Consider the following 14,199-nt stretch of genomic DNA (forward strand, 5'->3'; position numbering starts at 1 on the left):
CCCGGGCTGTCTCACCAAGGATGATTTTAACTCCAGACTGAGTCCCCTTTCGCAACTGTTGGGATTACAAACGTGTACCAAAGCACCTGCAAACATTATTACTTTACAACTCCTAGGCTGTCAGAACAGCTAAGAGATAGGTGACAGTGGGACAGGCACCATGCACCTAGACCTCAGCGCACAGGAAAATGCAGTACGAGGATCTTAGATCTGACAAGTCTAGCCTACCCAACCCAATGTCAGGAAACTCACCGGTAAGCACTTTTTTACATTAATAGAACATTAGGGTAGTAAAAGTATGCAAGCCAGGCCTCAAAGAGTACATTTTTATTGTCTCAATGTGGCTAATTTAATACATACATTCAACCAACATCAAGAACATATTCCATGTAAGTCACTGCAAGAGTTCTTGCTTTTAAGAAACTACATATCTAGCCAGGGAAGAAGCTACACACTAAAGTCAAAGGAAAGGGTAATTTCCGGCTAAACGCGGTGAATTTCAAATCTTTCAAAGACCCAATTTATAAGTAAGTTGATGAGCCTTTAATCCCAGCAGAGGCAGGCGGATTTCTGAGTTCGAGGCCAGCCTGGTCTACAAAGTGAGTTCCAGGACAGCCAGAGCTACACAGAGAAACTCTGTCTCGAAAAACCAAAAAAAAAAAAAAAAAAAAAAAAAAGTTGATTTGTATTTATGTAGGAAAAAATATCTATGCTGTTTTCCTATCCATTAAACCTACTACCTGGTTTCATACATAATTCAAAGTCATGTAATTTATCAGAAAAGCCTGCATGGCTGAAAAAGACTGCTAAATCCATTACTTTGGCCGTTTGCACTTGCCCATCTTAATAGTCCTCGTTTTCCTTCCAGAACTGGGAAGTGAACATGGGGCCTTGCACATGCCGTCCTAGACAAGTGAGCTCTATCTCCAGCCCCATTTCCCCTTTCTTTTACAGTTTTTTTGAGTTATACTCCTGTTTAGTCTTTAGTTAGTTTATAGGGAAGCAAGTGAGCTTGCCAGGTTCTTTATACCTTTTATGACACTCTGTCTCCCTAGAGAGGAAAAGCATTGATCAGCAACAGGATCAGAGTCCCATTGGAAGAAAAAACCCCTAACTTTGTATTAGAAATGTCATATTCCCCTTGAGCAGTCAACATGATTCCATCCGTTAGAAAAAAAATAGTAGAGCCCTCCTGATGCCCCAGGCAGCACTAATGTGTCAGTGGCTTAAAAAACGATTCCAGCGTCTGCATGCCATGGGGCCTAAGGCGCTTACTACTGGAAGCCGAGGGACTCTTGGGATTTCTTTTGCCCTGAGGAGACACGGCAGGAATAGCCTGGGGTTTTGAAGTACAAGGCTGCAAAAAAGACTTCTGCAACTCCAATGCAAAATGGTAGTCCGTGTGTTCTGGCATGTCCCACACTGGAACCAGGGAGTCACACTTCTCACAGAGCACTTGGTCCTCAGTGGCCCTTTGGGTCACCTCCTGAGAGTTGTAAGCTGGAGAATCGAGCACGTTTGGACTGTCCCCAGCCACATTCATTTCTGTAGACACTGCTTTAGAGGATACTGGCTTCACCGCTCCATCATCAGGACCACTGTCTACACACTCTGCTGGCAGACAGCTTGGTTGCGCTGCAGGGCTGGCCTGTGGAGGGTCAGGAGCCGCAGAGTTACTAAGCTGTGTGTGCTGGAGCAGCAGGCTCTTCTGCTTAAAGAAAGACTGACTTCCTGTGGTTTGGCTGCTTTGGAACACAAGTGAAGGCTTGGATGATAACTTCTCTGTGGCTGTGTTAAGAGGTACAAAGGAAGTCTCTTTCATTCTCTGCTTTTTGGCAGCTTTTTGAAAAAAAGACGCTAGAGATGTGGCTGCCTCTTTAGAGGTTGGTACAGCTGGGCCAGACCCCTGGGTCCTAGTCTCAGAGCTGGCAATTGGCACCTTTGGCTGACAACTTGAGTCGCTACTCAGGAACGCAGTGATATCCGTGCAAGCTGGAGGGGCAGCCGCAGAGAACTTGGTAGCGCAGAGGAAGAGCATTGTGAGAGGAGGGGACCTGGGTACAAAGGAACACAGCAAGGAAGTTACTGAGTCACTGTTTTAAGAGCTCAGATTCAATAAATCACAACTCTGGTTCCATCATGAAAGGAAATTATTCTTACTCCAGCATTTCACAGCCATTAGTGTGTATCATATTAATATAAAGTAGGCTGGGATAACAGAATGAGTTTCTAGCAGGTTCCTGGCTTGTTGGGGGAGCACTCTCTCTCACTGCTAGTGCTAGACCACTTAGAATCCATGATTTAGCAGAAGTTGCTGTAATTAAGGGGTGGAGCAACAATTTTTTTTTTTTTCTGAGACAGGGTCTCACTATGTAACTCTAGCTGGTCTGGAACTATGTAGACCACCCTGTGTCTCCTGAGTTCTGGAACTAAAGGTGTGCCTCCATCACACCTAGCTTGGGGCAACACAAATTTTATTCAAGGCAACACTGGAGGAGTAGGTAGAGCAGATGTGGAAGGTCATTCCCAGCTACGTAAAAAAGCTTGCCAGCCCATTGGTCCACAGCTAGACAGCCTGGATTTGGTTTGTAGACCAACTCATCAGAGATCCACATGTACTACATGGATATACAAAATAAGTGAAAAAATTCCAATCTTAATCCAGGATTATGGAATTTTTCAAGATAAAATTTCCTATCAAGATTTTGGTTTCAAATCTCAGTCTCTGTAACATCTTTTTTCTCTTTCTTTCCTTTTTTTTTTTTTTTTGGTTTTGTTTGTTTTTTTGGTTTTTCGAGACAGGGTTTCTCTGTGTAGCCCTGGCTGTCCTGGAACTCACTCTGTAGACCAGGCTGGCCTCGAACTCAGAAATCGGCCTGCCTCTACCTCCCAAGTGCTGGGATTAAAGGTGTTCGCCACCATGCCCGGCTCTTTTTTTTTTTTTAAAGATTTATTTTGTGTATATAAGTACAGTGTAGCCGCCTTCAGACACACCAGAAGAAAGCATCAGATTTCATTGCTGATGGTTGTGAGCCACCATGTGGTTGCTGGGATTTGAACTCAGGACCTTTGGAAGAGCAGTCAGTGCTCTTAACCACTGAGCCATCTCACCAGCCCCTCAGAAACATCTTAAAGCCAGGCAATGGTAGCTACACAGAAATCCTGTCTCAAAAACAAAATTAAACTAAAAACTTAAAAAAAAAAGAAATCCCCAAACCCCTCCAAAAAAAAAAAAAAGTTCATTATATATCTCCATATATTTCAGAATATAAAACATGCAGGTTACATACATGTTAGTTCTTCAATCAGATAAGAGCAAATGCTATTTTTAAGTTCCTGTGAGTTGAATATGGTAACACATGCCTGGGATTCAGTACTAGAGCCAAGGCAGAAAGATGAGTTCAAGGCCAGCTTAAGCTCACAGCAAGACACTGTCAAACAGCAAAAGGAAATGCTGGCATTGGCCTCAGGCTTTATACTTTACATTATAAACAGATAATGTTATAGTCCTGCAATGGTTTTCAAATAAGGATTCCTATAAATACCACAGTTATCATTCAGGTCCGTGTAACATTAATATTTGTGTCAGAGACACAAAGAAATTACCCCAGACGAAAGGTCAGAAGCTCGCTGACTTTACAGCTAAGTTACAAAATAAACTTTTGGGTTTTCTTTTTGTTGTTGTTTTTTCTTTCTTTCTTTTTTTTTTTTTTTTGAGACAGGGTTTCTCTGTGTAGCTTTGACTTTTGTAGATCAGGCTGGACTTGAACTCACAGAGATCCTGTTATCTCTGCCTCCCAGGCGGTGGGATTAAAGGTTGAGTCACCACTGCCCAGTGCTGCCCCCCACCCCCCCACCCCCGTTTTAAGAAGATAAACTGAAAATAAGAGTCTCACCACTTGGGCTGGTGAGATGGCTCAGTGGGTAGGAGCACCTGACTGCTCTTCCGAAGGTCCAGAGTTCAAATCCCAGCAACCACATGGTGACTCACAACCATCCGTAACGAGATCTGACTCCCTCTTCTGGTGTGTCTGAAGACAGCTACAGTGTACTTACATATAATAAATAAATAAATCTTAAAAAAAAAAAAAAAAAAAAAGAGTCTCACCACTCAGTTTGGATTCCAGATGTATTACAGTTCCTGATGGCAGCAAATGCGTCCTGGCTCATCTTGTGAGCGTCATAGCGAGGGAGGGCACAGCACCGCCGCAGGCTGCTGAGACGCCTGTCTCCCTGAAAACGAATACTGACGACCAGCTGAGTGGCCACGCGGTCATTCTGTGGAGAGAGAAGGGTTGAGGCCAGAAGGAGTTACTAAGAGCATGTTCAGGATAATAGAATGATTTGGAAACTCAATTAAAAAGCTAGGCATGGTGTTGGACTCCTTTTATCCCAGCACTGGGGAGGTAGAGACAGATGGATCTCTAGGAGTTTAGTCATCCTGGTCTACATACCAGGATCTGGGTAAGTCAGGGCTGCACTGTAAGATCCTATTTTTTTTAAAAAAAAAATATTACTGAACAAAAAAGGAAGCTCTTCTAGTATATATTTATATAAAATATAAATGTATACTAAATACATACAAGCATTATAAGGGGTAGAGCCTATAGTAGAAATTCCTGAGTAAAAATCTGCCGACAGGCCAGGCAGTGGTGACACACACCTCTAATTCCAACACTCAGAAGGCAGAAGCAGGGCAGATCTCTGTGAGTTCAAAACTAGCCTGGTTTACAAAGCCAAGGCTACACAGAGAAACCTTGTCTAAAAAACAACAACAAAACAAAAACAAAAACAAAAAACCAAACCCTTACTACAGGCTATATCTATCACACAAAGAAAGTCTGTGCTCTTTCTAGTTATAAGAAGCATATACGAGATCATGGATTTGATTCCCAGCATTGGAAAAAAAAAAAAAGAGGGAGGATAGATTTTGAGTGATGAATTATCACAATATTAAAACATGGGATAGGGACTGGGGATGTAGCTTAGTTTGTAAAGTGCTTGCCTAGCATGTAAGCCTTGAGCTTGAACATATAAGCCAGGCATGACAGTACCCGAGGGAGAAGAACCTGAAGTTCAAAGTCATCAATTATAACTTGAGTTTGAGGCTAGCCTGAGATCCATGAGCTACTTGCTTGCTATTTAAGAGACAAACAAGGGCTGGTGAGATGGCTCAGCAGTTAAGAGTGCTGACTGCCACAGAGGTGGATGTTCACAGTCAGCTATTGGATGGAACACAGGGCCCCCAATGGAGGAGCTAGAGAAAGTACCCAAGGAGCTAAAGGGATCTGCAACCCTATAGGTGGAACAACAATATGAACTAACCAGTACCCTGGAGCTCTCGACTCTAGCTGCATATGCATCAAAAGATGGCCTAGTTGGCCATCATTGTAAAGAGAGGCCCATTGGACTTGCAAACTTTATATGCCCCAGTACAGGGGAACGCCAGGGCCAAAAAGTAGGAGTGGGTGGGTAGGGGAGTGGGGGGGAGGGTATGGGGGACTTTTGGAAATGTAAATGAGGAAAATACCTAATAAAAAATATTTTAAAAAAAAAAGAGTGCCAACTGCTCTTCCAAAGGTCCTGAGTTCAGATCCCAGCAACCACATGGTGGCTCACAACCATCCGTAATGAAATCTGATGCTCTCTTCTGGAGTGTCTGAAGAAAGCTACAGTGTACTTACATATAATAAATAAATAAATATTTTTTAAAAAAGAGAGAGACAAACAAAACCACCAAAGAGTATTTTGACAAGTAATGGAGATAGGACAGAATAAATGTATTTGAGACTGTCATGGTTTTCATGACAAATGACTGTGATACTGAAAAACAAGTCAGGAAAATGTCTGAAATCTAGGATGTTAAGGATTAATAGTTCTCAGTAAGCTTACTCTTCTGCCTAGATTATTCTTAAACCAGCAGACAGACTGTTGTGGTAGTACTCTTCATAGCCATCTGTAGAATGTACATCTACAATGTACAATACCTCCAGAGACAGCAAGTACTGACTCCAGTCAAGTGGAAGCATCTAAATGCTACCCCTCAGTAACAGAAATAAAAACTTCAGGCAGAGTATACCTGGTGAAAAGTATGTAAGGCTCTGTGTTGGTTTGTATATGCTTGGCCCAGGGAGGGGCACTAGTAGAAGGTGTGTCCTTGATGGAAGCAGTGTGTCATTGCGGGGGTAGGCTTTGAGTCTCTCCTCCTAGCTGCCTAGAAAAGCCAATCTTCTCCTAGTTCCCTTCAGATCAAGATGTAGAACTCTCAGCTCCTTCTCCAGTGCCATCCCTGCCTGGATACAGCCAACCATGCTCCCACCTTAATGATAATGGACTCCTGAACCTGTAAGCCAGTCCCAAGTAAATGTTGTCCTTTGTAAGAGTTGCATTGGTTATGGTATCTCTTTACAGCAATGGAAATCCCAAGACAGACTCCTTTTCAAAGTTAAAAGATGCTAGTAAGACTATCCAAGCCGGGCGTGGTGGCACACACCTTTAATCCCAGCACTTGGGAGGCAGAGGCAAGCAGATTTCTGAGTTCGAGGCCAGCCTGGTCTACAGAGTGAGTTCCAGGACAGCCAGGGCTACACAGAGAAACCCTGTCTTGAAGAAAAAAAAATTATCCAAGGGTGTGGGGGTAGTCATAAGATTCATTTGTAGAGATTTGCATATTAATGTATTTTTTCATGGTTTTAGAGTTTTATTGTAGAAAACAGAGAGAGAAAAGGTAGAGACATAGAGGCTGGCCATGGCCACGTGGAGAGAGGGGAGAAGGGAGGGGAAGAGAGGGAGCAAGAGGGCTAGAGAAGCAAGAGCTTAATTTATTTTTTTATTTTTGTTCATTAGTGTCTTGCATGCATGTCTGTGTGAGGGTGTCAGAAGCCCCGCAACTGGAGTTATAGATAGGAGTGAGCTGCCTGCCATGTGGGTGCTGAGAATTGAATCTGGGTCCTCTGGGAAAGCAGCCAGTGCTCTTAACCACTGAGCAGTTAGAAAAACTCCATTCTTTAGAGCCAGTGCTCTAAATCATCTTTCCAGCCCCAAGGCTTTTTAAAAGGGGTGTGTGTTTGTGTGTGTGTTTTGTCTGGGATGTGGGGTGTGTATGTGTGTGTGTACTCATGTGGCACCCAGGAGAGGCCATGATCTCCTCTCTAGTGCTGCCAGCATTCTCCCCATGGCAGGGTCTCTCTCACTGAGCTGTAGCTTGTCTCTTCCTCATCTGACGAGTAGCCTCAGTGATCCTTCTGTCTCGGCCACCCACAAAACTAGAGTATAAGGGAAAAAGTCACACTTCTCCAGGGAAGATGTACAACTGGCCAATAAACCACATGGTAATATGTCTAGCTATCAAACAAATGTTAAACTTAAATACGATAGACAACAAAACTGGAACGACACAGAGAAAAGCAGCATGCCCAAACATGGGGCGTTTGTGCTTCATTAAAAAGGAAAACAAAAGGGGCAAACAGAACTCATGTTCAGCTCAAGAGCTGCCTCAGTGGGAGAGTGCACTTAAATCCTGCAGAGGACAGAGTTCTGGGCCCAGCACCCACATCAAGTGGCTTCCAACTCCCTGTAACTCGGCTCTTCTCACCTCTGCAGACCCCTGCACTGCACTCAGATGTCTCTGTAGTTGCCTATATTCACAGAGTTTCTGGGAACCTGCCTCCAGTTGGTTTTGATTGGTAAATAAAGATGCCAACAGCCAATAGCTGGGCAGGGCGGACAGAGTCAAATTTTAGGATTCCCACCAGGCTTGGGACCAGGAAGAGAAAGAGGAAGGAGAGATATGCCGTGCTAGGAGAGACGCCATGCCTGAGAAGAGTGCAGGACAGAGAGGCGTGGCCGCCATGTGAAGGAGCCAGGAGAGCAGGGCCCAGAGGGCGGCCCAACTGGGTGATGAGCAGCCAAGATAGAACTCAGGAATTATTAAGCAGTAACTGGAATTATCAGCAGGAGGTAAGATTCTAGCAGCATTGGAGGCTAGGTAGTCACCCACCCACTGTGCTGATTAAGGCATATTAAATACAAAGGCTGTGTGTGTCTTTAGTTTGGGAACATAAACCATCGAGGTGGGTTTCACATGCCCAGATTTATTAATACTATTTAATTGAATAACCTGTGTCTGTCTGTTTCTCTCCCTTACACTGGAAGTAGGGATATAACATGATAAGCCACTACAGAAAGCAGTCTGCCAAATTTTTCAAAATGCTAAACATAGTTACCATGTGACACAGTAATTGTGCTCCTAGGATGAAAACATGGAATTTTAGCATTACTGATAATGGCCCAGAGTAGAAATAACCCAAATATCCATTTACTAATAATAACTCTTATCCGGCCACAAAAGGAAGTAAAAACTGACTTGCTATACTATGAGTGAGCTCAGTGAAAATGCCATACACTGCATGGTCTCGTTACAGCAAATAGCCAGGTACTTTTTTTTTTTTTTGAGGCATGGTTAAGCCCTTCTGCTTCAGCAGCTCACGTAATATGGGATGAATGGTGTACACCATCATATTAAAATGATGCTGGGGACTACAGAGGATGAGTGGGGAAGAAATGAAGGATGACTGCTAATGGGTATAGAATTTCTTTTGAGAGTAAATGAACATATTCTAAGGCTAACTGTAAAGCTGTGTGCAGTGGCACACACCTGTAGTCCCAGCACTCAAGAAGCAGATGCAGACAGAAGTCTGTCAGTTCAAGGTTAGCCTGGTCTATATAATAAATTTCATCTAGGCCAACCAGGAATACAGTGAGAGCCTGTCTCAAAAATTAAATTAAAAATAAACAAACAAATAGTTAGATAGCAGTGTTACACATCATTAGTCCCAGCATGCAGGAGGCAGAGGCAGGCAAATCTCTGAGTTCAAGGCCAGCCAGCTTGGTCTACAGGGTGAGTTCCAGCATAGACAAGGCTACACATGAAACCCTGTCTTGGAAACAACAACAACAAAACCCCTAAACAAACAAAAATAAAGCTGATTATTGTTATATAATTCTGGAACATACTAAAACCACTGGACTGTACACTTTAGATGGGTGTACTTTATGTATCTCAGTATATACATGATCCAGGGCAGGGGGTAGACCATACCACCCATCCTAGTGGTTGGGAGGTAGAGACAGAAGGAAGGGTTCAGGATGCCTAACTTGGGAGGTAGCAGAAGCAGGTGGATCACCGTGAGTTGGAGGCCAGACAAAGCTACATAGGGAGACCCTATTTCAAAACAAAACCAAGTTACTTAGAAAGAGAAGAGACAGTCAGATGTCTAATGTTTGATTAATACTTTGTTTAGAGCTTCCATTACGGGGTCTGCCAAGATGGCTAAGCAGTTAAGAAGGCTGGCTGTGCTTGCAGAGGAGCTGAGTTTGGTTCCAAGTAACTATGTCAGGTAGCTCACAAGCATCTCTGATTTCAGTTCTAGGGGACCCAGTGCTTGCTTCTGGCCTCCAAGGGCACCCTCACATATATACACATACACAAAGACATGAACACGAAATAAAGAAAACCCAAAACTTTCTACTCTGGGGCCTGCAAGATGTCCCAGAAGGCAAAGTGCTTACAGTCAAGCCTGACCACCTGAGTTCCATCCCTGGAACCTATCTGTATAAAGGTAGGATAGAACAGACTCCACAAGTGAGTCCTCTGGCTTCCCGATGTGTACCCAACACATCTATCACATGACATAACTTAAAAATAACCAACCTTCCACTATGTTAAATGCAGTGACTTATACAGCTCAATGGAGATTTACTCTGATGAAATCCACTAATCCTTTTCATGTTGCAGGAGATTTTAGATAAGAAAATACAAAACAGAAAAGGCAAACGGTAAGGAGAGGAGCATAATTAGAGAAAGTCCTTACATTTACAAAGCTGGGCCTCCAAAGACTCCAGTGACTGAGTTTTTATTTTTATTTTTGGTCAGGGATGATCTTAACGTCTGGTATTTCTTAGGTGCTGGGTATCAAACTCCCGTTAAGCGCGCTAAGCAAGCACTCTACCAACTAAGCTGAGCCCTCAGTCCCAGCACGCTCTGTGCTGTGGACCTGTGTTAAAACAAGATGAAAGACTGCTCAGCCAAGCTGGCTAAGTCCTGCCTGTAATCCTAGAAACTGGGAACCTCAAGATAGGATTGGCAAATTCAAGGCTAAGCCTTGGCTCCTATTTTAACAAACTTTTTTTTCTTTCTTTTTGAAAAACAGTCTGTCTATGTAGCCCTGGATTCCTGGAACGTGCTATATAGACCAGGCTGGCATCTACCTGCCTCTGCCTCCCTAGTGCTGATTACAAGCATCTGGCCAAACAAACTTTCACAAATGTCCCTAAGCTGACTCTATCTTCTCTGTTTCTTCTCCACAGGGAAGGGGCAGTTACCATTTGAACCTCAAAGATTAATAGAGAAAAAAAATCTTACATCATTTCGATCTTTGGTTAGCCTCTCCTCAAGTTCCAGAGCTAACTGCAAAAGCCACCACTGTACCTATAAGAAAAAAAGCCAAAAACTTTCAGGTTTTTAAAATGTGACTTTATAAATCTTTCATTTAACAGACATCTGATGAACCAGGCAGTGGATCCCTGTAACGAATCATGGAGCTCTTGATGCTGTGCTCTTCCTCAGTCAGGCACAGGGTACAAACCTCTAATCCCAGACTCTAGAGGAATCATGGCAGAAGAATCATGAGTTCAAGGCTGGGCTACACAGAAAAAAACCTCTCAACACCAAAGGAAAAAAGGTTTTAATTATCGGGAAAAGGAAATGAGTCGGCAGTAAGAGTGCTTGCGGTGCAAGAATGAAGAGAAGCGTTTCAGTCCCAGCAGTCACGATACAGCAAGGCCCATGGCTAGCGGGGACAGAGACACGAGGAGGATCACGGGGATTTTTGCTGGATGCCAACACAGTGTCAGGTTCAACAAGAGATCATCTCGAGAGAACCAGGTAGGGTAATAAAGCAGTCATCTGATCCCCTCTGGGTCTGCACACACATCCATCTACACACATGGGAACACCATCTGTTTAGTCAGGATACTGCAACCCGCTCTCGGTGTAAGCGACTCTGCTTCCTGCCTGCCCAGATTACAGGTGTTTCCACCACCCTCAGGCTCCAAGCCCTCACTTCACTTGTCCTGACGGGGCCATCTGGTAAACTCTACCATGTTTCAATTCTAAGGAAGATCCCGAAGTGGGCAGGGCACACTATTTTAGGACTTTGAAGTTCCTACTTACAAAAGAGACACAGAATTTCATTGTCCACTGCAGCCAGTCCTATTTTACACCTTTTTACATTGAAGGAGGAAAAATTACAAACTAAACTAGTTATTCCAACATAAAAAAAAATTGATTTCTAGGGCTGGAGTGATGGCTCAGCGGTTAAGAGCGCTGACTGCTCTTCCAGTGGTCCTGAGTTCAATCCCAGCAACCACATGGTGGCGCACAACCATCTGTAATGGGATCTGATGTTCTCTTCTGGTGAGTCTGATGACAGCTCCAGTGTACTCATAAAAAAAAAATCAATTTCTATTTTTTTCATATCCTAAAATAAAGGTAACCACCTAACCCAGCATACATAGAAGGGCTACGGAAATCCACTGCCTCCTTTAAAAGCAGCAGTGTTCTGTGGAGAAGGCCTGCTTACCTGCTCCCGAGTAGCCAGAGCTGTTTTCCCTGGGAAGTTCTTGCTGCAGCCAATAGTTTTAGGTAACTGCCTGGGTTTAACTGGATCGTGTTCAATACCTCGACACATGGCATACAGCCAAGACCTAAAAACCAGCAGAAGACATAAAGAATTATTCTCCTTGTTTTTGTTTACTTCCTAAAGAGAAGGTCTCACCGTTCATTCAACTGGCCTCTAATTGTGATCCTACCAGGCCTATAGATTCGAGCCACATGCTTGGTTTCTCACCTATCTATAAACAGCATATACTACTCAGCCCAGGCTGGCTTCCAGCTCATGAGCTTCCTGCCCCGGGCTCTCAAGGGCTGAAATTATAAGCACAAGCCACCATGTCTAAATTATTATTTTGTTTTGTTTTGTTTTGTGACAGGGTTTCTTTGTATAGCTATGGCTCTCCTGGAAATTAAGTAGACCTGGCTGGCCTGGAACTCACAGAGATCCTCCTGCCGCTGCCTCCCGAGGCCGCTGCCTCCCAAGTTTTGGGATTGAAGGCACGAATCACTATGCCTGATTGCTTAATTATTCTTGTTAAAACAAAATACCTATATTAGCCTTTTATCCTCTCCATGAAAAAAATGATCGAGGCTGGGGAATACAGCTCAATGGTAGAGCATTTGTCTAGCATGTGCAAGGCCCTAGATTCAACCCCCCAGACTACAAACAAAAAGAAAAGAAAATTAGTAGCTTGGTGTGTCCTAGCACTTGTGAGGTGGAGGCAAAAGGATCAGGAGTTCAAGGCTGTGTGACTTGAGACTATGTCGCAATTAAGTTAATTTTAAAAACTGTATCTACAATTAAGTATATATAAATTCTGACAGAGCCCTGGGAGAACTAGTCCTACTTTCTTTTTTTTTTTAAAGATTTATCTATTCATTATATGTAAGTACACTGTAGCTGTCCTCAGACACTCCAGAAGAGGGAGTCAGATCTCCTTACGGATGGTTGTGAGCCACCATGTGGTTGCTGGGATTTGAACTCCGGACCTTCGGAAGAGCAGTTGGGTGCTTTTACCCACTGAGCCATCTCACCAGCCCTAGTCCTACTTTCTAAAGCCAAACCACCATTCATTTTTTTCAAACCACCAACTAGAAAGTCACAATTCATCATTTTGTACTTATTAGGACTGAAACACAAAACTTTGTAACATCAGCAGAATAACACACACACACACACACACACACACACACACACACACACACAAAATGGGATGAGGAGCCTGGTCATGCTGATCTCGAATTCATGGTCTTGGCAGCTGAGGCAGAAGAATTACATGTTCACAGCCTACCTGGATGACTTAGTAAGACTTGAATAAAAAGCAAAGGAGAAAAGCTGGTAATCTAGCCTTACAGCCTGGTGCTTTTCTAACATGTACAAGGCCCTGGGGCCAAATCCCAGTACTGCAAAAATAAACAAGGGAATAGTATATATTCAGCTTTCTTTTTTTGGAGCCAAGGTCTATGTGGATCATACTGACCTCAGACATGTGTGCTTCTATCTCCCAAGAACTAAGATCATGGGCTACTGTCTGGTGGGAACTAATATTCCCAAACCACGACATGACCTCATGGAACACAAGTCCCAGGTTGGATATGTTGATGAATGCCTGTTATCTAACGGTTTGGAGGTAAACAACAGGAGCAGCACTTAAAGGTTACTCTTGGTTACATATCAAGTTTGAATCTGGCGTGGGCTATCTGGCCCTTTTGACTAAAAGCTTTTTTATCTGTATTGAATTTAGTATCTCCATAAAGATTATGTTTGAAAAATAGTATTAACCACTTATAGCCTGTGGTGGCACATACCTTTAATCCTAGCACTTACGAGGAAGATGCAGGTAATCTCTGAGTTCAAGACCAGTCTGGGCTACAGAGTGAGTTCCTGGACAGTCAGGGCTGTACACTAAGACCTTGTCTTAAAAACCAAAAAAAAAAAAAAAAATTAAAGAATAATAATATACACCACTTACCCATTCTTCTCTCCAAAATGACTCTGGAGCTGGGATTCAGTGAACTGGGTCAGGTCACCCATGTATTCTATCCCAAGGACTTCAATGACAGAAGCCCCTAGCTTTCCTCCAAGACTTCGGCTAAACAAAGAAGAGAAGGAACTATAGGTTACATTTAAATATTCAGCTAACCAAAACAAAGACATTCTGCTGCTCCAAGCAGCTCTCCAAACAGAGAATATCAGAGTATACTTTAGTCCTGTAAACTCTTAGCTGTCCAACAGAGCTGAGGGCTCCGAAACTCAGCAAACAGCCTTGCTGACTACAGAGTCTGATGCTGGCAACCCTGACGAGGGTTGATGAGGGCCAGCTCAGCAAGTGCACCTGTACTCACACGCACATGCGCACAGAAAAACAAAGCTAGATGATTCTTCCCAGCTAGGACCTGGGAAGATTAACAAGGACATACATAAAATATTCATCACTGATTTGTTTTTTTTTTTTAAAGATTTATTTATTTATTTATTATATGTAAGTACACTGTAGCTGTCCTCAGACACTCCAGAAGAGGGA

General features: G+C 43.3%; 1 protein-coding gene across 2 annotated transcripts in view; it reads right to left on the reverse strand.

The window, feature by feature from the left end:
- Positions 1-312: 312 nt before the first annotated feature.
- Polh (polymerase (DNA directed), eta (RAD 30 related)) overlaps positions 313-14,199 on the reverse strand; it is a 31,287-nt gene continuing 17,400 nt past the window's right edge. For both annotated transcript variants that reach the window (NM_001364947.1, NM_030715.4), the window contains 5 exons: positions 13,648-13,767; positions 11,643-11,766; positions 10,424-10,489; positions 4,109-4,278; positions 313-2,054 (listed from right to left, as the gene is read on the reverse strand). In NM_001364947.1, coding sequence (NP_001351876.1) covers positions 1,211-2,054; positions 4,109-4,278; positions 10,424-10,489; positions 11,643-11,766; positions 13,648-13,767 — 1,324 coding nt within the window. In that variant the 3' untranslated portion in view covers positions 313-1,210. The remainder of the gene's footprint in view (positions 2,055-4,108; positions 4,279-10,423; positions 10,490-11,642; positions 11,767-13,647; positions 13,768-14,199) is intronic.

This window comes from Mus musculus, chromosome 17, assembly GCF_000001635.26.
Source record: "Mus musculus strain C57BL/6J chromosome 17, GRCm38.p6 C57BL/6J".
Taxonomy (NCBI): domain Eukaryota; kingdom Metazoa; phylum Chordata; class Mammalia; order Rodentia; family Muridae; genus Mus; species Mus musculus.